Source organism: Microcebus murinus, chromosome 1, assembly GCF_040939455.1.
Source record: "Microcebus murinus isolate Inina chromosome 1, M.murinus_Inina_mat1.0, whole genome shotgun sequence".
In the NCBI taxonomy this organism is placed as follows: Eukaryota; Metazoa; Chordata; class Mammalia; order Primates; family Cheirogaleidae; genus Microcebus; species Microcebus murinus.
The window spans coordinates 62,342,335-62,369,442 of NC_134104.1; the positions used below are offsets into that span (position 1 = coordinate 62,342,335).

At 45.0% G+C, this 27,108-nt stretch overlaps 2 protein-coding genes across 5 annotated transcripts in view; one reads left to right on the forward strand and one right to left on the reverse strand.

Annotated features, from left to right (window-relative positions):
• NR1I2 (nuclear receptor subfamily 1 group I member 2) overlaps nt 1-11,840 on the forward strand; it is a 34,100-nt gene extending 22,260 nt beyond the window's left edge. For all 3 annotated transcript variants that reach the window (XM_076001792.1, XM_012780570.3, XM_012780568.3), the window contains exons 2-9: nt 1,878-2,093; nt 4,851-4,984; nt 6,415-6,602; nt 7,389-7,663; nt 9,741-9,883; nt 10,047-10,163; nt 10,445-10,550; nt 11,556-11,840. In XM_076001792.1, the coding sequence (XP_075857907.1) occupies nt 2,062-2,093; nt 4,851-4,984; nt 6,415-6,602; nt 7,389-7,663; nt 9,741-9,883; nt 10,047-10,163; nt 10,445-10,550; nt 11,556-11,700 (1,140 nt within the window). In that variant the 5' untranslated portion in view covers nt 1,878-2,061 and the 3' untranslated portion in view covers nt 11,701-11,840. The remainder of the gene's footprint in view (nt 1-1,877; nt 2,094-4,850; nt 4,985-6,414; nt 6,603-7,388; nt 7,664-9,740; nt 9,884-10,046; nt 10,164-10,444; nt 10,551-11,555) is intronic.
• An 8,418-nt stretch (nt 11,841-20,258) lies between these two features.
• Nucleotides 20,259-27,108, reverse strand: part of GSK3B (glycogen synthase kinase 3 beta) — a 204,110-nt gene continuing 197,260 nt past the window's right edge. For both annotated transcript variants that reach the window (XM_012780574.2, XM_012780573.2), the window contains one exon: nt 20,259-20,437. In XM_012780574.2, coding sequence (XP_012636028.1) covers nt 20,370-20,437 — 68 coding nt within the window. In that variant the 3' untranslated portion in view covers nt 20,259-20,369. The remainder of the gene's footprint in view (nt 20,438-27,108) is intronic.

Below are 27,108 nucleotides of genomic sequence, written 5' to 3' on the forward strand. Positions count from 1 at the left end.
AATGTTAGATTGCCCTAGCCATCTACTGAAACCATTTTTCTCAGTGTCTTTTAATGGGAACATTTAATACATTTACATTTAACAATCAATATCTTTGGTATTTCTGCCATTCATTTTGTGCTATTTGTCTCATTCTTTTATTTCTCTTTATCTCTCTAGTTGCCTCCTTTTGGACTTTTTTTCATTCTATTTTTTTCCTTTCCATTAGCTTCCAAATCATGCATTTTCTTTCCACAAGTTTAGTGGTTACCCTGGACATTTTAACAAGCATACTTTACTACTCAAAATCTAAGTTATTTACTATCTTTTTCTTTCCTCAATGATATAGAACCTTAGAAAACTTTCACTATGATCATCTACCTCTGGACTTATATATTGTTGCATATTTTACTATTATTTTTCTTTTTCTAACTCCCAAGACATTTTTATTATTGGTTTATATTATCATTGTTTGCTAAGAGTTTATAGTAAATTTTTTATTCATTTTTCAAATCTGACTGGTCAGTTTTATGGTCTTTTGTTCTTATGTCTTCAACCTCTTGTGCTACTTATTTAAACATATTCTGCATTTGATAATTCAGGGAGTCTTTCGATGTCTAATTCTGAGTTATTTTTGCTGACTCTTATTCATGGTGCTGTGTTTGTCTTTGATTCATGATTTGTGAGGTTTTTTTCATATTCCTTGGAAATGTGTTTCTGGACTTTCTCCAAAAAGGAGGATTCTCATCTGCTTTTGTGGGTGTCTGGGAGAAATACCAACCTAAGAGCACTTTAAATCAAATTCTCAGCTTGAGGTTTTTGTGAACACCCAAAGTATACATTTTGTCTGCAAGCCTACATGAGGACAGGATTATTAATTGAAAAATCAGGGGAAATTTCCCCCCATGCCTGTTCAATTCAAGTTTACAGTCAACCTATTTTATTCACAATTTTCTGGAGGGCCAGGGTGAGGGATAGATTAATTTCTTATTTACCCTTACAGGTAAAATGGTAAGGTATCATCTGTCATGATGTTGGAAACAGATATTTGTGTGTTGAAACTTTACTGAAACTTCTAATTTGGTTTTAGAAAGGTAATGTCATCGTCGTGTGGTCGCCCTTGGTAATCAGAGCTTAGAGAGACTTTTGGGGAGAGTAATGAACAGGACAGTCCCTGATTTCTACTCACCATCCTCGGTGCCTGTTCCAAGTAGAATTTAAGCTACGCTCACAAGGTGAAATTTGGCTGGGGAGGTCATTGTGAGGACAGCTCTATTAACAGGCACAAGGTTTTCGATATCCACTTCCACTCTGGCTCTGCCGGGACATTGCCACCTTCCTCCTATATCATGATCCTGGCTACACCCTCACTCTCTCCGCATTTGTTGGTTGCTCAACTGAAAACCTTTTTCTGCCCAGCCCTTCCAGCTCTCTCTGGGAGCTTGGGCCACATCATACCTGAAGGATCATCTTCCTTGGATATCTCCAATCCCAGACATCACCTTGACAAGTCATCTTCCCACGAGCTGCTCCCTGTGCAGGACTTTGACTAGCTCGTGGCCTCTTGACCTCAGTCCACTCAAGTGTGACCTCCGTGATCCAACTCAGACAGCCTTTGCTCTTTTCTTCTCACGTCCCCCTCCCCCTTTCCCTTCCCTCTTCCATGTTCTCGTTCACATCATCTACTCCAGAGCTCTGTGGTTAGACACAAAATGCCACGGTTACATCTCCCTTTATATCACTGTGACTCCCCACCCACATTTTATTCCATGAGAGGTCAGTTCCTGTGTACACAGGCCCAAGTGTGAGTGACACACAGAAGGGACAGTGTGTTCCTTCTGCAGCCTCAGCACATCACTGTCCACCCCTTTCAGCCCCTGTGTTTTTCTCACTTCTAGTCCAAAAGGCCCAGAAGCAAACCTGGAGGTGAGACCTGAAGACAGCTGGGACCATGCTGACCTTGTGCGCTGTGAAGCAGACTCCGTCACCGGAAAGCCCACCGTCAATGCAGAGGAGGAAAATGGGGATCCCCAAATCTGCCGTGTGTGTGGGGACAAGGCCACTGGTTATCACTTCAATGTCATGACATGCGAAGGATGCAAGGGCTTTTTCAGGTAGAGTAACCCACCCATCTTTGCCCCCCTTGCCACCACTGACACCGTAGGTCACACCTATCTAGGGCCTGCCATTAGCTCCTGGGTATCCTCTCAGGGCTTCAGCTTGCCTGTCCTCCAGCTCCAGACCTGGCCCATCCAAAGGCCTCCTAATGAGTCTCAAGGGAGCCACTAATATCTCGGAGGAGTCCTTCCTCTTCTGTCTTCCTGCTCCATCTAGGAAGTTCCCCACGCCCCCCATTAAGCCATCCCCTGGTTTCTCCATATCTTCTTGAATAAAATGGAGGATCAGTCAGTAAAAGAGTAAAGACTTTGAAAATCCAAAATGTAAGTGTTCAAATCAGTCTCATGGGGTTGTTTTTAAGTAAAGAATGGCATAATATAAAAAAATATAACAAAACAAGCTCACCTAGAAACAGACAAACAGGGAGGACCAAAAAAGTAAGGACTAAAATGTCCCAGCTTACAGCAGGGCAGCCCTGGATGGAGGGGCTCGTGTTGTCCAGCTGAAGAGACAGAGCAAAGCCAGCTCAGCAAGGCTACCCTTGGCACAGGGCTCAGACCAAGAGGAAGAGAAGCGGACCAAAAAAGGAGGGATGCGTGAGGAAGCGCTCCCAGGGGCCCTCAGGAAGGGATGGGTATGCAAGGAGCAGCTCCTGCCTCAGGGGCCACGCTTGGGACCTGTGTGCATTTTCAGGACAGCCAGCCTGAGTGGCTGGACATTCAAATAAAAATGGGCAGATCCAAAGGCGTCTTGTTCCAGGGAGAAACGGACATCTGTGTTGGAAATGGTCTTCCGTTATAAGAGAGGCAAGACAGGGCAGCGGTGTCAGGCTGCATCCAGTTACAAGTCACAGGACACTGACTCAGACTGGTTTGACAATAAGGAAAACATATTACATCTCCCAAGGAGAAGTCTGAAGGCTGCCAGGTTGGTGAGTTCAGCAGCTCCATTCTTTCCAGTTTCCTCTTCAGCCGTCCTACCTGAGAGCTCTGATTTCAGTCTGTCTCCCCTTGGGCAAGCATGGTGCCAGGGGTCCCAGGCAGTCACCATGATGTTCAGTGAAGGAACAAAAAGGCACATCTTTTCCTCGCTCCAAGAGGAAGGGAACCTTTCCTGGAAGACTCCGTCAGGAAACATTGGCGATAAGCGGGGACCCAGCCTACTCCTCAACTAGTCAGTACCAAAGAGCACCAGATAGATACCAGAGCTGGGCACATGCCACATGGCCGCAGGGAAGAGGGTGGACATCTGTACCAGATCTGGATTCGGCCAACACGGAAGAGGCCACAGGATTGGCTGTCCCAGCAGCAGCCGTGTGTTACTGCCTTGGGGTGCGGGAGTCCTCTGCTCTCCCCTGCCCATTTGGGTGCTATTCCCAGGATCCCAGAAGGCAACATGTTGTAGTGGCTAAGAGCTTGGATTCTCGTATCAGGCAGACCTGGATTCACATTTCAGCTTATCTTTTACCTGGAGAACAGTTGGGGAACTATATTCTCAAAGCCTCAGTCTCCCTCATCAGGCAGATGACATGATGAATTCATAGGGTTCTGAGAACGAAGTTTGCAAAGCTCTGCAAAGTATCTAGCCCAGCATCTGACACGTAGCATGCCTTTAATAAATGTGATCCCTGGTTTCCCCTTTTACCCATTCTGGGTGGACTTCGGAGTAGCATCAGGGGTCTTTTAACTGGGCCAGCAGGGAAGGAAGAGGCAGGAATGGTGTCTGTGAAGAACATGCATGTAGGCTGGTCACTGGCCCGAGGCTTCAGGCCCCCAAGCTCAAACCTGCAGGGGTCATATGAGCGTGGCTCAGCCTCCCAGGGACGCGATGCCTTCAGGGACCTCTCTGCAGCCCCGCCTGGCCATTCCCAGCTTTCCCTCATTTTCCACTCTGGACCAGAGCTATGGCCAGAGCCATGGGGGAATTTCTTTCTTCCCTTCCAGCTGTGGAGGTGGGGGAAATGAAGTTAAGGCTGCACTGGCTGGGTCTTTTTTTTTTTTTTTTTTAACTTTTTAAAAAATTTTTTTTTAACCACCCTGGCTGGGTCTTTGTGGGAAATCAGGGTGTCTGGGCTGCGGGAAGCGGGTGGCTGGGCGGAGTCTACAAAGGGCGTCTACCCCGAGCCTCCCCTGGCGCGGCGTCCGTGCACGGCCTGCGATGCGGTGCCGCAGGCTCCCGTGTTACAGGGCGTTGAACCTCCTCGCCCCCAAGGTCAGCGAGGGAATCCGCCCTCCAATGGGGAAGCCATTTCCCATGAGGGAGAAAAGCTGCCCCACAGCTCAGCCACCACTCCCCGGCTTCCCAATCTAGGATGGGAGCTGCGGAAGGGAGGGGGCTGCTTCTGTTCCTTACTCTGAGGTCAGGTTTCCTCTGGCTCCCTCTTCCAAGGAGGAGAAACCCCAGAGAGGCCCATCTCCATGGAAACATCCCTGGTAACAAGGATGTGAGGAAGGGGAGAGGGGGAGGCACTGGGGCTGGGCCTGGAGTGTCCCAGAGAGTGGCCGACGGCGGCAGGTGCCTGCGGAGAGCTCCCAGTTCCTGCTCTGCCTCCCCTAGGGACGCCCCGTAAACTCGAGCTGGCGGAGCCCCCACCTGTACCCTTCCCGCCGAGGCTAACCGGCTCAGATCCGGAGGGGAGGGAGGGCGGGGCACTGGTCCAGGAGGGGCTGGGGACAGAGGTGGGTGTGGCCTGGAGCCCCGGCCGGGAGCCCGAGTGCGACGCAGCCCCCCTTCTGCTCCCCGTTCTCTTACAGGAGGGCCATGAAACGCAACGCCCGGCTGAGGTGCCCCTTCCGGAAGGGCGCCTGCGAAATCACCCGCAAGACCCGGAGGCAGTGCCAGGCCTGCCGCCTGCGCAAGTGCCTGGAGAGTGGCATGAAGAAGGAGAGTGAGCGGCGGGGCCCTGGGCGGCGGGGTGGCGCGGGGGTGTCGGCACGAGGCGCTCCAGACGGGCGTGCCCGCGTGCGCGTGCAGATCGCCGCGGTGCGCGCCGGCACATGCGCGTGGGCCGCGGTCTGTGTGCGACAGGCGGCCAGCGGGGCTGCGGGGGGAGACGCAGGGCGTCTTTGATCTCTGCCCTGGGAGATGAGGCGAGCCCTCTCTCTCCCCCAGCATGGTTCTTTTTGTCCCTCTCCTAATTGTTCTTATGGTGGTGTGACAAAATCTGGGGCCAGGGTGAATCTGGCGGAGGGAAGCAGGAGACACGAGGTGTGATGCGACCCCCGCCCCCTACCGCCTTGTAGCTGCTAGCACCCACCAGCTGCCCCAGACCTGGATCATGTAGGGAAACTGCGGACAGGTGCCATGGGGCATTCTCATTCTACCTGTTTAACTTTGGAATGTTTGTGCTCCCAGGACACTCTGAGCTCATGGGGAAAATCTTTCCCATGGTTCACTCTTTCCTCCCTGGCTCCGCAATCTAGGATGGGAGCTGGGGAAGGGAAGCTTCTAGTATATATTTGTCTCCCATGAACACAGAGTGACCAAAAGCTGTGGGCTGCCTCTTTCAGGGACAAGTTCTCTGGGCATTCAGGCAGAGAGCCTTTCCCGCAGCCAGCTGAGAGTTGAGGTCCTCACTCAGGTGTCCCCGATGACAAACATCCTCCATCTCCCCCTCCAAGGACTCCACAGCTTTGCACTGCACACATGAGTGGGCTCCAGAAATCCATGGAAGACCCTAAGGCTCCAGGCTATATAGGAAGTGGCTGGAGTTGCTATTTCTTGCTAAATAGTAGCCCCAGCTCTTCTGGGCCTTGAAGACCCAGAGGTCTTGGAGGACTTTGAGGAGTCTTGTTGGCATATAATCCACCAGAAAATAATAATATCTGGTTCCATTTATTGAGTATCTCTTGTGTACGAGGAGCTGTGCTAGGCACTCTATGTTAAGACGAGATGCAAAGTCTCATCTTAGCAGAGTGAGCTAACCTGATTACTCCAGACTACAAAGAAGGGAACTGAAGGCAGGAGAGGTTAAGGAGTGTGTTAGAGGTCACGGTTAGTCAATGGCAAAGCTTTCATGTAAGCCCAGTGCCTTTGGATTCAGAAGCCCTGGTCCTACAGTGTCCTCGAGAGCCCCTCGGCAGAGGGTGGCACACCAGCCACACCGGCCGCGCCTTCTGTCCTCACCGAGGTGTTTCTCCAGAGGAGCCCACAAACCTCCGGAGTCCGGACAAGGGAGGATTTCTTGTCACCATCACTTTCTGCTTCCCCTAATGCCTTCTGCTGCCTTGAGAGAGTTGCAGTGGCCCCTGCCCTGCCCCCCGGGACTGGAGGCTGCCCAGGGCACACGTGCCTGAGCCTGCTCCGCTCTCCCTGCAGTGATCATGTCTGACGCGGCCGTGGAGCAGAGGCGGGCCTTGATCAAGAGGAAGAAGAGAGAACGGATTGGGACTCAGCCACTGGGAATGCGGGGCCTGACTGAAGAGCAGCGGATGATGATCAGGGAGCTGATGGATGCTCAGATGAAAACCTTTGACACCACCTTCTCCCATTTCAAGAACTTCCGGGTAGGAAGTGTTACAGTGGCCCCACTCCTGTGCTAGTGCTTCAAACCTCAGTCTGTCCCCAGGGGTTCTCAGAGTGTGGTCCCTGCATCAGCAGCGTCAGCTTGCAAATTCTCAGGCCAGCCCAGTCCTCCTGAATCAGAAACTCTGGGTGGGGCGCAAGACTCCCAGGTGATTCCAACTCATGCTAAGTTTTGAGAATCACTGCTGTCTCCTTCAAAGCAGGTAGGAATTGGATCCGAGCGATGGATGGAGGGAAAGTTAGGAGGTTCCCCAGCATGGCTGGCCATCAGGGCTTTATGAGGACAAGGTCAGGCTCTGTTGGGGGGGTGACCTTTGTGAATTGGTATTTATTAGCCACATGGGTGCTGCCAGCGCCTTCCCTCCCTTCTGCGCTCAGAGGTATCTCAGGTATCCCACTGGCCTCCGATCTGCTCCTTCTGTCTGTGGCTCCCTAACCTCCTCTCTGAGTCTCCTGAGCCCAGTGTCTGGGATGCTGAGCACACATCACAGGTGGACGTCCCCCTCGCCCTCCATCCTGCCCCGGCAGGGATGTGTGTGACCACTAATTCGTAGAGCCAGAAAGCACCACATGATGGAGGCCAGAGAGAAGAAACAAGTACTCTGTGTGTGTGTGCACGTGTGTGAGTACACATGCATGTGTGGGTGTGAGTGCCAGCAATTGTGCATCCTCTTAGGCTGTGCACATCTGTCTAGGGCCTGAGTGGGGACCTCTGAATGAAAACACATGCTGTCTCTCCTCTCTCCACCTCCTGGTGTGTGTCCCAGCTGCCCCAGGTGCTTAGCGGTGGCCACGAGATTCCAGAGTCTCTGCAGGCCCCATCAGCGGAAGCAGCTGCCAAGTTGAGCCAGATCAGACAAGACATGTGCTCGCTGAAGGTCTCTCTGCAGCTGCGGGGGGAGGACGGCAGCGTATGGAACTACAAACCCCCAGCTGACAGCAACAGCAAAGAGATCTTTTCCCTGCTGCCCCACATGGCTGACATGTCAACCTACATGTTCAAAGGCATCATCAACTTTGCCAAAGTCATCTCCTACTTCAGGTAGGATGCGGAGGCTGGGTGGATGGGCGTGGAAAGGAACAGGAAGTGGCTAAGAGGTTCAAAGGGTCTAGGGTAGATCCCTCTGAATTTGGGGGATGTTGGTGCCAAAGACCCTCCTTTATCTCTGCCCCCTGGGAAAGCTGGTGCTGCTGGGAAACAGAGCCCCCGCTGTGTGGCTCGGTAGCTCTGTGGCTGCAGGCCTGCCCTTCAGCCTGACGGTGTCTCAGCCCGCCCCGCTAGACGGGAGCTAATCATACCTGCCCTGCAGGCCTGCCGTGGGAAATAAGCAAGCATCTGAAGAGCACCCGGCACATGGTGGACATTCAGACAGTAATTCCCTTCCCTATTCCCCACAAAAGAGCGGAAACCTTAAGCTGACAGTTCCAGAGCAATTAATGAATTGGAAGGGAAGGAAAGGAAGTCCAGGGGGAGAGGCAAGGGGAGAGACAGGAACGGGTGGGTCTTAGCAGTCTGCCACAAAGACAAGGCTGAGAAGGCCATCAGAGGATGGGTGGTCTTGAGAGCCAAAGGGCCAGGGCTCCCTGGAACTGGTGCAGAGGCAACAACCATGGGTGACTGTGGTTAGCAGGAGACCTGGGACTTCCCGGTGTGGTGGGACCCACAGCCCCATAACATGCGGTCCATTAGGGCTGGGCATGCTGGGTGTATCTCCCGTGCAGGTCCACCTTGCTGTGCTTAGCGTCGCAGACACAGCGGAATCACGCACACAAGAACCCTTGTTTTCAGGAGCAGGTTATATCCTAGGAGCCCACAGGTTCCCCTGTGGCCCTGTGGGAGACACACAGGACTTATTTAATGGGGTGAGGGTGACAGCAGGTTGGTGTGGGGTTCACATGTGACAGATTAGCTCAAGGGGAAGGGAGAGAAGCTGCCCACAAATGAGGACACTGGACAACCCCTGCTGAGATCCTTTGGCCCCCACTGGAACAGCAGGCTGGGAGGCCACTCACTGTTTCTCATGGACACCAGTTTTGAGCACAGTGACCAAGGCACCACTACCACCTGCATTCTACAGATGGAAACCGAGGTTCACTGAGGTTAAGCACCTTGTACAAGGTCACAGCTAATCAGTGGTGGAGGGCAGATTTGGAAGTACCAGAGCCAGCTACCTGCCGGGTCCTGAGCTAGACATTGGGGAGACACGAGGAGTAAGACTGGTTTCATGGCATTTGTAGTTCAGTGTTGTAGATCTAACAGAAGGGTGGGTGGGTGGGTGGCGTGCAGGGCCTGAATTCCCAAGGAGACCAAAGCCAGGGGCAGGGCTTCCTCAAGCCAGCTCCAGTGGCCTCCGCCCAGGCTCTCCCAGCCTCCTCCTTGTCAGGATCACCTCCTGATTGCTGAGGTGGGGCCCTCCCAGGTGGGGAGGGAGCGATCCCAGCAGGATGGGAGGGCTGTCACCATAACCATGAATATCAGAGGCTTACCAGCGGCCACCATGGCTAGGCCTGTGCTCAGCGCTGGGAGTGGGGCTAAAGGCTTCTAGGCTGGGTGAGGAGAAGCCGCAGAAGTAGGTACATACATGTTAAATCCAACACAGACAACAGGAAGTAAATATCCCCGCTGCGTGGAGCTCATGGCTAAGGCGTGGCACTTGCAGAAGGACTGTATTCTGGATGGACTTCTGAGGGGGCAAAGACATAGCTTGGCCTTGGGGGGTAGGAGCTAATCTGTCACAGTCTGCACTGAGGAGGACACTATGAGGCCAGGGACCGGAAGCCAAGGCATCGGCAGTCTGTCGGTCAGGGGCTGTGCAGGGGTGGAGCAGATGTGGTCAGGCTGTACGGGACCTGGGCGCCAAATTCAGTGGGCAGTGGAGAGTCCCTGAAGGAGGCAGGGGAGGAGAGGATATGGCAGGGAAGAGTAGTCTCCTTGGCAGGGGCATGAGGGAGAGATGGGAGGCAACCAGAAAGCAACGGCAGTAACCCTCAGGGAGGGAGCCCAGCCACCTCTGCTCCCTCTTCCCCCCACAGTTTCTAGATGAGGGGAGTGGGTGCTGGTGCTGGCCTGTGGGTGGCTTCCCAGGGAGCTATCCTCCCCTCCCTGTCCTTGCTGCCAGGGACTTGCCCATTGAGGACCAGATCTCCCTGCTGAAGGGCGCCACCTTCGAGCTGTGCCAACTGAGGTTCAACACAGTGTTCAACGCGGAGACGGGGACCTGGGAGTGTGGTCGGCTGTCCTACTGCTTGGAAGACCCTGCAGGTGCCCGAGAGATGCTTGCCCGGGCGGAGGGAGAGAAACACAACAGTTGTGGGAGGAAGGGAGCTGCTGGGATTGCAGGTCAGGAAGACCAGGTGATGGACAAAAAGACCTTAGTGAGGGGAAGGCTGGACCTTGGTCAGCTTTTATCCTATATTATCCACAGGTAGCTTCCAGCAACTTCTCCTGGAGCCCATGCTGAAATTCCACTACATGCTGAAGAAGCTGCAGCTGCATGAGGAGGAGTATGTGCTGATGCAGGCCATCTCCCTTTTCTCCCCAGGTGACGGCCTCCCCCAGGCTGGCTGACGCCCCCTCAGCTTTACCTGCAGGAGGCAGCAGCCCCCGCCCCCGCCCTCCCTAGGGAAGCTCCCAGCGGATGGCCGTGCTCCCCATCACTGCGGGCCAGGATGGGGACTCTGGCTGGTTTCTCCTTGGGTCAGTTGGGTGACGCGGAGCCCTAGTCCTCTTGGCCTGGGTGGCCCTGGCTCTGGGAGGGGGTCAACTGGCACTGCCCACGTTCTGGGCCACACTGATCTCGTCTTTGCCCCATGGCCCCTCCAGACCGCCCAGGTGTGGTGCAGCACAGCGTGGTAGACCAGCTGCAGGAGCGATTCGCCATTACGCTGAAGGCCTACATCGAGTGCTGTCGGCCCCAGCCCACCCACCGGTGAGCACCGCGGGAGGGAGGACTTGTGAGGGGGTTGAGGCTGAGGGCAGTCGCCCAGGCTTCCACAGCCAGAGGGCTGGGATCTGGAGGTGGACCCAGCTAGACCATGTCCAAAACTCACACTTCTGAGCACCAACTAACCACTTTCCAGGAAAAACACAAGCAAACGGGGTAGGAAACTCTTTAGTTTGTTTTGGTCCTAACTCAAAAGAGGAAGGCTGCTCAGGACTTGGCCTAGACAGGGGCTTCTGCACCTTCACTGGTCCTCAGTAGTTCCTGTGATCTGCACCCAGTCTGATGTCCATGGGCCCAGAGACAAATGTGGATTGTCCTGAGCCCAGGGCCACGAAGAGTTAAGGCCAGCACTGGGTGTTATAGTGTGAACATGAAAACTCAAATCCTCACTTGGCCTGCACCAGCTTGCTTTTTGGCTCAGTGTCCTGAGATGCTGGGAGTGGCTGTGCCTTAATTTGCTCAGTCCTTTCCTGTATGGAGCCAGGAGGCTGGAGGTGTCTGCTCTCTTTTCCATCATGGGGAAACTGAGGCACATGGTATGTCTCAGACACTCAATTCAAAGCTAGTTCCAGGAGGGAATTCCAGCCTTCAGTCCCTAAGCTCCATGACTACTCTGCTCAGTCCTGGCCCTGGACACTAACCAAGGCAGACATTCCCCACCCCCACCCTCCCCCACCCCCACCCATTAACCCATGAATTTGGCACCTGTAATGTCACCTGAGGTGACATCTCTATGTACAAAGATGCAACTCTTGAGGATGGGGTGGATGTGGGAAAAGGACAGCTCCCCCCTCAAGCACCCGGCAGGTTGTTCTGCTCTTCTTGTCCACAGGCTGAAAGAGAAGCTGAAGGAATACAGCCAAGCTTCGAATCTTGGCTGACCTGAGATGTCCTGGGATTAAGCTTGTGCACCCTTAGAGCAGCCCTGGGGGTGGTGGGTCAGGGAAAGGGTGGGCTGCGCCCTCAACCTTCCTTCTGGCTGGCACACAGGTTCCTGTTCCTGAAGATCATGGCTATGCTCACCGAGCTCCGCAGCATCAACGCCCAGCACACCCAGCGGCTGCTGCGCATCCAGGACATACACCCCTTTGCCACCCCCCTCATGCAGGAGTTGTTCAGCATCACAGATAGCTGAGCACTGCCCTTGGGTAGAGCCTCTGTGGGCAGCCAGACCTAGAGGCCTCTGAGCCGCCACTCCTGGGCCTAGACAGATGGACGCTGCCAATAGCCGGCAATACCCTGCTGAGCCTGCCTCCCTGGGGAACTCACTGCTATGGCCACATCTGGCCAACATCCCTCAGGAAGAGGATGTGGGTCCTCCCAGCCCTCAGTTCATTTCATTCTGCAGAGAGTGCACTGGCTGGTAGGTCAGGCCCGTCAGAGAGGCAAGGCTGCCCCCCCCCCTTAGCAAAGGCACTGTGGTCTGGGGAGAAATCCCCAGATCCCACTAAAGTGTCATGATGGGGGAGGGAAAGGGGTGACTGGTGCTGGGCCATCTGAAGGTCAACACCCATACCCAAGTTCATGAGCTTCTCGGGTCTCTTCATTGCTCTGTTAATAATCTGGTCTCCCACTTTCCCTCATTCCCAACTCCCAGCCTCCTGTCCCGAGCCGCTCAGTGGGTTCCAGGGCTATGCTCATCACCAGGTGCATTAGTGTCTGTGGGAAGCTTCTAGACAGAAGCCAGGTGGCCTGCACCAAATGTCAGAAGCTTGTCATGACCTCATTTGGGCATATCACTCTGTGTCTTTGCATCCATTCAAACACATCGTTAAGCACCAACAATATCAACTGTTGTATACCCCTGCTGCGGGGTATACAATGCTGACTCAGATATGGAGCCTAACCTCTAAGAGTTTATATTCATAGTTAAAAAAACAAAGCAGAAACACAAATAACTCGGATCGAAAGGAGAAATGAGTGAATAAGCAGCTCGAGGAATTTCTTTTGTGTGGACGCTGAGATGTGCTGGGGTTCTGCGGGCACCTGGGCCCCAAGTGAAGGTGCCTTAGGACACATGTTTGTGGGAGGAAGGGCACAGACGGTGGCCATGGGTGCACGTGTGTGACTTGGTGTGGGTAGGACTGCTCCCCATCTGATGGGGCCTGGGTTTGCTACTGAGGCTGCAACACTGGGGTGCTGTGGGCCAAGGCTATGTTGACAGTTAATAAACATACTAGTGTAGAACCATTTGCAGCATCTCATGTTCCTGTGTACATATCTGTTCTCAAAGCTAAAGAATATGAAAGTGTCTGTCTGATTTACAGCCATTTGTGAGTAAAAATGTTTTTACATTTTCACCAATTACACTTTAATTTTACGAACTAATTTTTTTAATTTTAAGAACTAGGCTTACCAAATATGTTACATGGTTTAATGTCAAATCAAGGCAGTAGAACTTAAATAATGAAATTTTGGCTAGAGATGTAAACTTTCTTTGCCTTTATTTTCTGGGGAAAATAATGCGGGGATGAGCAAATACACACACACACACACACACACACACACATTTTTAGTATTTATTATTGCCCTTTACAAATCTGAAAACTCTTTTGGTGTAAGAACATAAAAATGAATGATTTAACTTGATTTGCTCATAAAATGCTTTATATAAAAATTTAAAGTATTACATTCTGTAATTAAAAATGTAGTAATTGAATTAATTTTAAATGTCTAATATTTTATTGAAGATAAGGCTATAAGGTAACTAAATTTTAAGGAACAGATAATTGCTTAGCTTTTTATCATTTTATAAGCAGCAGGCCAAACTTTGAGAACATGGTAAATCATCAATAATATAAATCAAAGCAAGTAAATATATTCTGTGGCATCTCTCTGATTTTCTAGCCTTTTCTACATCAGGGATATAGAAAGCACTCATTTTTGGAAAAGAAACTGAGGGAAAAAAGCTCATCCTTCCAAATTCAATGAATATAGCTTTTGCTCCCAGGAATTTTATCTATAGACTTATTTATAATTAGAAATATAAATTTCATCCAACTGTATTCATAAAGCATATGCATCTCTCCTACCCCATTGAAATAATTTTCTGTGGGCTATTCATCCAAGAGCCTGAAATTGTTCTTAGATGTAGACTGGGGAAAGGCAAGGTTAAGATAGAATATAGGGTAAACTTCTATCTCACTATATCAATTTTAAAAACACCTAGGCAGTTCCCTAAATACTGAATTAATATGTACATATGATTTATATAGATTGTAAAAACAAAGTGTAGTCTGAGAGTAAAAGTTCAAAGTTAGATGCACCAAAGAGCTCACACAGGATACTTCCTTACAGCAGCTTTGTGGGTCTTACCAGGTGCCAAACTCAACTTTCCTCCTCTTAAACATTTGAGTTTCCTCATTACTCCCCTCCCTGAGCTTTAGAGCAGGTGGAACCAAGCATCAGTTTCTAGGCATCTCTGTGGCCAATGTTTCCCCTGTCCCCCTCAGTTCAGGGTCAGTTAGGAGAAGATGGGGTCGGTTTCTAAAGCTCAGGGAAAAGAACTGAGTAAGCTACTGCACACACCTTTCAGCTCCCCTGTTAGAGCCGCTCATCAACCTCTCCCTACCCAGCCCAGACTTTAATTCAACTCTTGACACTGACAACAAATCTTCTGGTGGAAAGGTCCAGGGTGCCCTCTCCTTTTTGGACAAAAGAGGATGCAAAGAGAAGCACACATTGGATTAGCCATCCCTTCCTAGCTCCTGACAACTTGTGGGCCTCTTCATGCCATCTTCCGCAGAAGCTTGTTTCCCCTGGTTGCTTCCCTTTATGTACCCCCCAGCTTTCCTAAACTTGATGGTGCTGATAAGATGGGTGAAATACTGCATCTGAGAAATTGGTAACCATCGGGACACTTTTGTTCTACAACTGTATCTCACCACTTCCCACCACCTTTCCAAAACACCATCTACTATCATCATTCCCATGAAACATGATCCCAAAGGACTGTTTTGTTGGTACTTTTTGGAGAAACTTAGAAACTAAAAAGACAATCTTTAGGATTCTAAGTTAAAAGGATCTGGCAGGATACTAATAGATTGTTTAACTCATTCTCATATAGCTAAGGCAGACCTACCCAAGACAGCACTGAGTCCCAAACAAATGCACTTCAGTGCTATCAAGAGGCCCCTCCCACAAGTAACATCTGTTTTGGCTGATTCAACCCTCCCCCCCTACTGGTAAAAGTGGTTAACTACTTTATACATTAGTAGAATTAGCCAACCCACTACCACACTAAATAAATAAAAGAGGACCAGACTTTATCGAATATAAATTTGTTTTTATTGAAGCAGCAGTCACATGACCTTATATCTAGCCTTTAGATTAGGCCTGACAAGAGTTAGCCAGCCCTAAAAAAATGATTTTTTTTTTTTGCACTAAGAGACATAACATGTTTACATACATCATCCAGTATTGGAAATGAGCAGACTGAAACACAGCTTGTGTTGGTTACCTGGGAGGTACAGCCCCACTGTTCGTGGTGTTCATATATTTTACAGAGACCCCCAAAGACCATTACTAATAGAATGAAAGTTAAAAGAAAATACAACTACACCAAACCATGAACACAGTAATCAAAGACAGCAGCTTATACAAGTTTTTTAAAATTGTCCCTTTCGGGGATGTTTTCTTTCTTTTCTAAGCAGTGTCTGCAAAAGCTTCCTCTACATCAAATCCAAGTTTCCAAGATGGAAGCTGCACCTCTTGGGGCTATACAATGGAATAAGATCATTGGAAAGAACGAGAAGTGGTGTTCATATCTTGATTTTTATAACAAAGATTCATGTTTCTTGAATTAGAGGAATGGAGATGGTGATGTGACTACATATTTCAGTGGCAAAATAGGTAGGGTGAAGAAAGAGGGTTGGGTACTGAAATAAAGACCACACACTTGTGAATTTTAATTTCATTTCCAGGCTAACCTACTTTTTATTTAATGCAAATTACAGTACCAGTTAACTATTTCCAAACCAAGTCACATAGAACAAAATGTATTTACAAGGGAATGGGGAAAGGGAAAAAAAAAACATTGAGCATACTTTTCACAAAAAAGTTTATATTTAAAATGAAAAAAAAAAATCAGTCACAGAGGCATTCAAGTAGTAATAATGTTATACAGATTTTGCTTTTCCTTTATATCAAGACAGATTTGCACAAGTGTTTGCAATAGTTTGTATACAACCCACAGTCCTTTATATATATATATATATATAATAAATTTTGTTTTTTAGATTAGTTTTTAAGATGGAAGTGGTCACGCTAATTGGTATGTGTACAGGCCCAAGTGATCCATCGGCAACACATTTATAAATGCAAATTTTACAGGCAAGCAGATTTTCATACATCTATCTGTATCTGCCTGTAGACAGATATAGTAAGAAAAAAAACTTAAAAATTAACACAAGGAAGTCTACTTTGTCAAGCTAACCCCTTATGTACTGGTTGTCATTTTGCTTTTATTGCGGAGGTGCAAAACGGAGCAACAAATTTGAATGAAACAGCATTACCATTGCGAAAATAATCCAAACCCCAGGGATTACTTTCAAAGCCTCTCAAAGGTAGACCTCAGTCTGGGACTTTACTGTGCTTCTAGTTGTCTCTCATTTTCAGTGGCTCAGGTTTCTACCAGGAAAGACAGACTTTATTGTAAAGCATGCCTACTTTTCTATATAGGGGAGAAAAGTGTTCGGCTCTGTGATTAGATTATCACTAACATTAACAATAGGAATCAGACACAATTTTGGTTTAAAACAAAACCCCCCAAACTCCTGGGGATCTGGCATTGGCCAAACTTCCTTTGGAAGATTCCAAAGCTAAATCCTTTAAAAAGGGAAAAATAAATGAGATGCCAGTGTCTTTACATCCACAGGGATAGAGAATACAAGTCTTCTCAGAAACCTTTGCATTGGTGCAGACAAGATGACTGGTTAGGCAAACTCTGTTAAATCACAAACCAAAAATATGTCTAAAAATGAAGAGGTCTTTAAAATATGATACAACATGTCATTGGAAAGAAGGTGCAGTCTTCTGCCTTGTTGGAATGAACACATGATGTTTCAAAAATAGCAACCTTTGGTTTGGTAAAATTTGTTTTTTCTTCTATTCAAGACATCTTATATGGAGTTCTTGGAGGCAAAACAAATACTTTCTATTTTTTTCTTTCAAAAAAGGCCTTCATGTTGGGCACACAGTAAGAATTAAACTGATTTTTAAAGAGGAAATTAAAATGACATTTCACTGAACAGAGGAGAGATGGCAGGAGGGGGGATGGACTAAGAGTTCCTTTGTTAAAACGATAGTCCTCTATCGGCACGGTGGCACTCCTTGTAGTAACTGCTAGTAATTGCACTACAGCATTTTAGACCACTGACGTATCAAAACCCGATACTATTAAGAAACTTGGATTTATAAAAAACCAATTCTCTCTCTCTCTCTCATTTGGGAGGGATGTAGGTAAGGAGGAGAGAGAGAGAGAGAGAGTATGGAAGGCTTCCAGAATCTGCTGTTTTTAAGACCCATGGTTAGGGCTTATGGAAGAGACGAGCAAAATCTAATCTATTCGATATCCTCCAGCTCTAGGGCTCCCTGGCGCTACACTAAGTCCCTGAATGGACTAGGTATGAAATGAAACCGGTCACTGCTACTGAGGAAGAAATGAGACATTCAGAACCAAAACAAAGGCAGGGCTTGTATGAAATGAGATTATGAATATGGTTCCTCTTCCCACTCCTGAGCATGGTATCACTGAAACTAATTGTGGAAGGGGCAAAGATATTGTTATGAGTTATTATTTCAAAGGGAAAGGGGATTGACAGGGAGACACGGATAAAGGAAACCAATTAAAATTTAAAAAATGAAAAAAACAAAAAAACAAACACATGGAAGCGAAGGCACTCCAAACTATATAGATACACTATACATTGCTAGAGTTATTGTTACAATAATACAGGCCGGTACCTACTGTACAGAGTTAAAACTATATGGCTTTAAAAAGCTCGTCTACATTTTGTCTGATTATTAAACAGAATCACTGCCCTGAACAGTAACTTTTTGCTCATTAATAACAGTTCCTGGGTCCACATATTTACATACAAAACAATAAAACTTAAATTTAAAAACATTGAAAGAAAATATAATGTACAAGCTTGAATTTGGTGAGGAGCTTTTTATTATTATTATTATTTACAAAAAGATATTCAGAGACCTGGATCTCACTTGTATAAAAGAGTTCTGTGATCCCGCCATGATCATTGAGAAAGAAAAAAAAAACCACACACCCTCAGCCCTCACACACACACACACACACACACACACACACACACACACACACACTCACATACATGCAGGAGAGAAAAGCTTCTGACTTTTCTCTCTTCTCATACCCCAGTTGTGGGGATGTGGGGGGTGGGGCAGGGAGAAACTGTTTCTTAAAACAAGCAGAGATTTTTATGGACTTCAAAAAGTACAGCAAGTCCAGAGTAGTGTCTGTATTCAAATGTTTGGCTGGGCAGTTTGATCTGAAAAGCAGGTCCCTTTCTCTATCACAGACCTGCCTTTTCAGATTCCTTATAAATCCTTTCTGAAAATGGTCTATCAAAGCCATTCCCTTTAAGGAATTATGCTGCTAAATACTTTGATTTCAGACTTCTTTCAAATCTTAATTAGCTCTCAGAAGTACTTTATAAGACGTAAAATTCAATTTGTTTGAGTTGGTTTGACTGAGAGTGTGTCCTTTCTCATGAACTCTGATATAACCAGAGGTTTGGGAAACCCCTTTTGTGGCCTAAGAGCTTAAACAGTGAGTGAAAACTAAGATGGCTCACAGTTGTCTTTCTGGGTATTGGTTCACTTCAGCAGGCACTGCAACTCTCTTGGAGAGTCACACACACATGGTTAAGAAGCAGGACAGGTGCTAGGGCCTGCAGGAGGGCTGCCAAGAGACTCCACTTCCAAACCACTTGGAGGGTGAGACCCCTAACCTGACCTAAGGTGGCAATGAGGAGGGTGAAGGGAAGTTACACCTAGGGCTCAGCTCTGCAGCCCTACAGTTTATCAGCTAACCTTGGAAGGTGTGTGAAGGAGCGGTAGGAGGGAAAGGCGGCCATCACTCAAGTGATCTTTAAATGTAAAGTACAACTGATTGTGCCTTAAAGATTCATAGGTCAAGTAATGGCCCATAAGCACCAAGGTGACTAAGGTTCATTTTAGAGTATATAAGGCCCACATAGATGCCAACCTTAAAAGTATAAAACAAACTAGTCATGAAAATCTATTTTCTCACGGCAAACATAATCCTTCAATCCTCCTTGCTTTCCAAGGAATATTGCTTTTTCTTCAAAAACAGAGACTGATTCTTACACCATTCACTGATACACAAAGAAAACAGAAATAAAAACTGTTAACCAAGTGTGGGCGGAAACATTCTTCTCATGCTTCAACCAATCAATTTTGATACTGTAGACAAAAAAAAAAAGGCAGTACTGAATATATGTATATAGAACATATATACACACATTTATATAATCAGCTTTCCTATAAAGTCAGCAGGTACAAGTGACTGTTTTATCATTTTGATGTGTAGTTTTTAATATTTCTACCATCTAAAATTATAATGACCTGACAAGCATCAATAAATAAATGTAAAAAGCATGAAGTTATTTAAAAAAGCTGAAATTAAATACAGATTCTAGATTTGGATTTAAAATTAGAACTATATGTAGAATGTGGCAATTTATGCAAGCTCAATTTTCAATTGAAAAATATGAAAAATAAACCAGTAGACGATTACAGTTCACATTATTTAACTATAATGTTCTCTCAAGTGTATCTTTCCAAGGGAAGCAACTTTAGAAAAAATCTGGACAAATTCATTCACAGTGGTGAGATGTGTCCCTGGCCTATCCCCTTCCTCTGGGCTCTCTGGCCTTTGACCTCTGCAGCTAAAGTGGCCTGCTCAATACCCTTTCAGTCTCTTCCTACGTCACTAGTTTAAAACTATGCTAAGATTTGCAGAGAACTTTGGTCAGGCAAACAAAGATCCACCCGAAGAACACGTGTGCCAGAGTCCTGCTAGTTGCTCTTCCTCTGGCATCCTCCCATACAAGCCTCTTCACCACTAGTGCTGACTGAGAGCAAAACAAAACCTTAACAAATCAACTAAGATTCTTCCTCTTAGAGTTTCAAACTTTCCTGACTTCCCTGGGTTATGAATGACACACAATTCCTTTTTTGTCTGCCATACCTGCCACCAACATACCAAAGGCAAGTCCTTAAATACCCGAGGATATGGATTAATTTTACAAGTGACATTTAAGTCCCCACTTGAATTATACCTGCTAAGCTCCCAACCAATTTCAAGCTGTGCACTATACCAAAGTCTCACACTAGACTTTAAAAGAAAACAATGTTCAAAAAAAACCTTCAGCACAGAACAAGGTTTTTCTCTTGGAAGGGGCATGAGGCAGGAGTCCTGTTTTTAAAGTATACAACAGCAGACTTTTGATAAAAAAAGATTGTCGTGGGAGAGAGATTGTGTGTTCTAGTGCTCCGCTTTCCCCCTACCCACAACCCCTCCCACCCCCTGGATCTCCCTCAAAGTGAGAATACAATGAAACTGGTTTGTATTTATAGATATTTTACAAGGTTAAATAAGAACAACGATAATAATAAAAAAATTGAACACTAAAATGAAGAGGTTTTTTTTCTCTTTTTAATTTTCTTTCCAAACGTGACCAGTGTTGCTGAGTGACACTCAAGTAACTGGTGGTTATTCCTGTGCAGCTGGCTGCTCGGGATTGTTCAGGTGGAGTTGGAAGCTGATGCAGAAGCGGCATTATTGGTCTGTCCACGGTCTCCAGCATTAGCATCTGCAAATTGAGAGTCCCAAGAGACAGCATGAGCAACGCTAGAATACCCCAAAGAGAACAAGAACACTGCCTCAACCAAAGACTGGGAGCTATGTGGCCTTCTGAACTGTTACCTGGAATGTTGTTTTAAGTATGGCCAACACTAAGAAATCTGAATTTCTTTCTGCTTGGAGCTGGTTCATGCCTTGGCATGGTCCTGGTGCAAGGAAGACTGTGTCTTTGAATAAGTTACAGACTCAGAGAGCCAGAGGCCATTTCTGTCAGAGTTCTTGCTACAGCTGGGTTCGGCAGTATATGAACACTCAATTGGAGTCCAGCTCACTTGAAAATAAATGAACAGTGTATAGCTGAATGTCATGCTAAAAATTCTGAACCATGTTATAATATGCCATCTGCTTAAGTGGGTGAATGGGTGGAGGCAATGAAAGTAATCTGGGCCAGTGCTGATAGGCAGAACAGCCACTCTTCATTATTCATGGAGATGGAAGACAGAAAACCAGCAAAAAGGCCACTGTAGTACCAACTCACTTAGTCAATTCAATAAAGCAACCTGTAGTCAAAATCTTGACACTAAGTAAGAGCTTACTTTGCTCTAATCCTTTGGAAATACATGTAACTTTATAAATAACCGTTGATCCCTTCCCCGTTTTAAGGTCCATTACTATTTCACAGCATCCATTAACATTTAAGTGGGCAGATTGGCTTCCAATCCAAACAGGCAACCGACTGCTCTTTCTGTGGTAAACCAAGCTGCATCCTTGTTATCACATACAATGACTAGGAATGCACTGATGGCCAAATTTTCTCCCAAAGATTTCATGCTAAGCCCTGAGCAAGAGAGGTGGCTTGACTGGTATGGGCAACTTCTAAGAACCATCTCTCTAAGAGCCATACTACTCTTGGCCATAAAGGGAGAATGACACCAAAAAGCAGACACAGAAGTTTTTGTCCCTCTAAGACTAAAAGGCTTTTTAGGTCTCCCATGTCCTATGAGTAGATATCAATGTCATGCCTGAATGCAGCATTGGTCCTGGATGTTTCTACTTTTAATTTCTGAATTAGAAGAAAACACAAAAGACCCCAAGGACACATAGGAACTCTTTACTTAAGGATTAGCCAGCTATTCAGTTTATCATTTTAATGGCCATTCTATAAAAACTATACTTCCTTTCTAAATTCCTAATTTTCCTGCCCACAAAACAGTCTGCCCTTAAATGCATTTAACACAGCCTTTGGGGAAGAAATGGGAATCTCTTAATTTGAATGATTATGTTTAATTCATTTAAGTGCCTTCAAATCACCTATAGCTGCTTCTAATCCTGTTATCATGTAAGTACAAACATTATGGCAGCACAGTGCACGCATTAGATTCATATGGCCCATGGCATGGAGTCATATTAATTCATTAAGATGACACAGAAACTACTCTTCAAAGGCAGGTATGACATCCTTTTCCAGTAATCAATGGGTAACTATGTCTAACACTTCATTCATAACTCTTGGCCTTCCTTAGACATGCCCTGCTCAAAGGAAGTTTTACTCTCCGAGGTCTTCCAAACCTGTGCATTAATAATCCAGTATCAATTCCTGTCTAGGCTACAGACTCCTCCAAGGAAAAAAATGTTCATTTTCATGATTCAGGCACAAGCTACATTAAAAAGCAACATTCCAGAGAAAACCTGGAAGACCACAGAGCTATTTCAGAATTACAACATTCCTGAAAAATACATGCTCATTGTAGCATTTCCCAGGCTCTGGATGACACTCAGAACCTATGCATCAAACAGCACTTCCCTCTCATTTTAAGCATGGGAAGATGATAGTTGGAATTGTCATTCAGGTCTTCCTCAGTACTTAAGAGAGCCACTAATCATCACAAATTTATCTGTTTGACCACTACATTATAGCACACATACCAGCACTATTAAGTAGCACCTTGGCTTACACCAGCCAAGGCTGAGTTCAATAAGTACCACCAGCCCATTTATGTTAATTTGCTCTCTGGCCAAATTCTATTTAGCTACTAACTTGCATATGTTCTCTCACTGCCTATAGTCTATGAGCTTAAGATGTTGCCATTTTCCCCTTCCTTGGATAAATTCAAAGGCTGCTTGTATGATCACAATAAAAAAAATATAAGTTTTTTAAGTGAGCATATAACTAGAAACAAATCCACTTTCTGAACAAGAAAATGTGACAAAGACATTCATGTACTTCATATTTGTAATTTAATGACCTCCTGTTTTTCTCTGAATTATTTCTAAATCACTTGATGAGCAACATTTTTACAGCTAATTATTTTTGATTATAAATATCCCTGATACCTAAATATCACAGACCTGTACTCATTCATCAAAAAAACCTTTGCCTGATGCAATGAGCTCCACTTAAAATCAAATCATACATGCCCTTACTAAGAACAGAAGAAGACAAAGTACAGGGAGGGGAAAAGTAAAACAAAACAAAACAAAAGTGAAGTTCTATAAACTCAATACTCAATAGTAGGTTCAACAGCTTACAGACTGAACAATAGTAGGTTCAACTGGCTTACTGACTGAAAAGAGCTACATTTCATAAGCTCTTCAATAGGACCATAAAGATGGTTAGACGGTAAGTGTCCTGGCCCTTTGGCCAGGCAAAGTAAAAGCTGCTGACAGAGAAGTGGCTAGGAAGAAATTATTTCAAGAACAAGCAGGAAGCAAAGCAACACAGATTAATACCTTTTCAGAAATAACTCAAGAAATAAGTCTTGGTACATGTTTATTTTGTTCCTATTGTCCATTCTATAAACTATTTTACATAAATAATCTATAATAGGGGCTTTCTATAGTAAAAAAGTTTAACTTAAAATTCTGATAAACTGTCATTGGATTTAAATGGTCACTGTAATTTTTGTAACTTTTCTTCTCCAATATTTACCCAGTAACTTCATAAAAGCAGCAAAGATCATTTTACTTCTCCTTACATTCCCTTACCTTTACATATGCATTGGTAAAAGTGATGCTACCTGGTATCATAGTAGAAAGGATAGTCTAAGATAATCTTGATTACAAAGGACCCAACTATGAATAAGCAATTAACAGTCTCTTGATTTTAGTCCTGAGATACTCTCCTGAGCTTCATATTGATATATCTTTTTTAAATCTAGTCCAATTCCACAAATATTATGAAGCCAAGTTATATAACTTAATAGCTATGTGATTTTGGAACAAAGTTTTTAACTACTCTACCCCACGATTTACTCATTGATGAAATGGTAATAATACCATCTGCCTATGAAATGCTTAGCACAGTATCTGGCATATAGCAACTGTACAATAAATGGAAATATGAGACATCTAAAAATACATATATTTAAATCTAGTGTGACTGCAATAACCACCATTTAACACAATAAATTTAACACATTGCTTACCAATATGCCAGATACCTAACTAAGTACTTTGCAGGCATGTTATTTAGCTCACACAGCAACCCTAAGAAATAAGTACAATTATTGCCTCCATTTTGCAAACAGGAAAACTTTGGAAGCAAAAGAGATTAAGTAATATGTCCAAGACCATACAGTTAGTACATGTGTACTAACAAGTAAGAGAGTGAAAGACAAAGGGTGCACAGGAGGAGAATGATGATCTTTATGGGCAAGTAAGTGACAGCGGAAAAGATTTCTTAGCAAAGAGAGAAAAGAGGTTAAGAGGACTTTCATTTAGACCAACCTCAACAAAATCTACTGTGATTTCTAGATGCCCGTTTCTATTATTTAAAAGTCATTACATTAGAACACAATGGTAAATTTACAGTAAGAATTAAAAGTAATTTTATTTTCTAACTTTCAAACAGTCTATACAGGGTGTACAGATATATAAGCATTTTTGAAACAACTACAGAGCTGACATTTCACTGACTTCAAAACTTCCTAGAAACCAATGCCCATTACCACCCTTCTGATGTTACCATGGAAAACAAACAAAAAATCCTTTAAACCAAGGAGGGATTTAAAAGGAAATAGAACAGTTTTGGGGGTTGGATAGGGAGGAAGGGAAGCTAAGAAGGTACAAGAGCATAATTACACATCATAATAGCCGACTTCCAAGATGACCCCAATGATGCACATCTCTTGGTGTCATGTCCTAATGTAGTCCCTTTCCACAGTAAACAGGACTGACCTGTGTGAACCAATAGGATATTGCAGAAATAATAGTGTGTGACTTCCAAGGCTAGTATATAAAAGACACTGTGGCTTCCACCTTGCTCTCTCTCTTAGATCACTTGGTCCAGGGTGAAAGCCAGCTGCTACGACATGAGACACTTAAGCAGCACTATGGAGAGGTCCACATGAGTGACTTAGGCTTCTTGCATCCAGCCAGTACAGATTGGCTAACCACATGAATGAGATATCCTAGAAGTAGATCTTACAGCCCCAGGCAAGCCAATGATGACTGCATCCCTGGCTATTTTTGAGTATATCATGAGGGCATGAGGGACTCTGACCCAGAATTGACTAGCTATGCTGCTTCTGAATTCCTAGTCCACAGAAACTATGTGAGATAATAAATGTTTACTTCTTGTTGGTGCTAAATTTTGGGGTAAGTTGCTATGCAGCAATAGGTAACTAACACATATGTGTACGTCGAAGAATTTAAATGCCACTTAGGGTTTGTGCTCACAAGCCAACAAAAGTATTGCTGACAAAGTCCCTCTATAATAATTAGGTATGCTTCTAATAAACTGTATAAGACAAAGAAGATTACACCAGATTATCAATTGTTTTTTCCTCCATTGTTTTATCTCAGAAATCAATTATTTTCTGAAGAGTCTGTGGTTCTCTGGCTTTTGTGCCAGATATTGCAAAGAGAATTTGCATATGTATTAAAACCAATTTTATTCTGTGTGATTTCATAGGTATAAACAACAACTTGAGCAATCTTGTAGTGAAGCCAAGGGTAGAACCTTGAGGTATGAGGTTTCTAAGAGTCCATGAGGCTGTGATTTTTGTTCTAGAATAAATATTTACATGTAAAATTCTGTATTTGGTACACATACATTTTTTCCTAGGAGAGAAGTATGTATAGTCCCCCCTACTCCTTCCCGCCCTTCTCAGAGATCTGAGAGTTGCTAAATAATGGAGTCATGGATTAATGGTCAACTGTCTCAATACTGAGAAACTGCCTCACCTAGCTACTCAGGTCATAAATGTAGAAGTTCTTGCCTTGATTCTTGTCTACTGCCCTCAACCTCATCCTCAAATCTAATGCACCAGCAAGTCCTGTTCACTCTCCCTGTGCCAACTGTGTTTGATCAAAGGTGTAAATGAGAAGTGGTAAGAAGAGACAATGTAAGATCTCATGTTTAAAACTATTGCCAAAGGATTTAAAATAAGAAGAGAGTAGAAAACAAAGATATAGGTTAGGTGGAGAGCATAGAGAATAAACATTAACAGGTAGGGTTCCAAAGTAACCACCATGAATCAGTATTCTAGACCTATGTACCTATAAAAGTTAAAGCCTTCTCATTTATAGAAATGCTGTCTGGCTATGTTCTATTTGTACTCTCCAATATGGTGGTTGCTAGCTACACATGGTTATTTAAGTGTAATGTAATTTTAATTAAATAAAAATTAAAACTTAGTCCCAATATGACTTGAGAACATTTCAAATTTGCAAGTTACAAAATTATTAAATTTTTAATATTTCTATTGTTGGCAGATTAGTAAAAGAACATATTTTAGATATATCAAATTAGCCTTTTTGTGTTTTACATGTACTTCATGAGTATAATTGGAAACTTTAAGTATACTTTTATTCACTTATTTCTTTTATTATGTTCTCTCTCAAGCTCATTTTATGTGTATTTCTACTTACTAGGTATCCTTTCTATAACATTTAGAAATGTCTCACGATAGGTCAACTCCTCTAAAAGATAAACTTTTAGTAGTTTAGGATATATTATTTATACTGTGTAGCTAACTAAGAATGTTCCTATTCAAGCTGTTCCAAGTGGAAATGCCTCTGCTATAAAACTAGCAGTCTTGGATGTTAGTGTTATTAACTGGAACATGAGCAAACAAGACCATTATTCACAGAGAATCAAAGCACGCCTTAAGCTTATATTTAAATTGAAATTAAAATCTACACTCATGAAAGTATACCTGTAAGGAGAAGGAGTCAATTTTCAGTTTTCTCTTTATAATGCCTACTATTATTTTGACAATTTTGTATGTGTAGTAATAGGGAGAGGGAGGGGGAATCCTCCCAGCAAAGTGTCACAAGCTCTCTTATTATTCTGAGGAAAAGATGTAGCATATGACACCAAGGTGGCCTTTGGTCACTGTAAAACTAGAAGTAAAACTCAGATGTCTGTGAGCCAACCCCATCCATCAGGATACCTGGAAGGCCTGTCAACAGGACTGTTTATTCGATCTGCTGGCAGCAGAGAGGTCTCAGTTGTGCCTGTGAGCTCAGAGGCAGAGGACATTTTATTAAAAGGCTTGGCTATTCAGGGTAGATAACTGAAGGGCATAGGGATACAGGTAACGTTTTCATTTTTCTTTTAAGTTCAAATACCTAATTTAGGTATAAGGAATGAGAGAAAGCATATAAATAAAAGCAAGTGACTTCAGGCAAGGAACTGAGGAACAATTCAGGAATATCTAGAAGAATGTCTGATGAGAC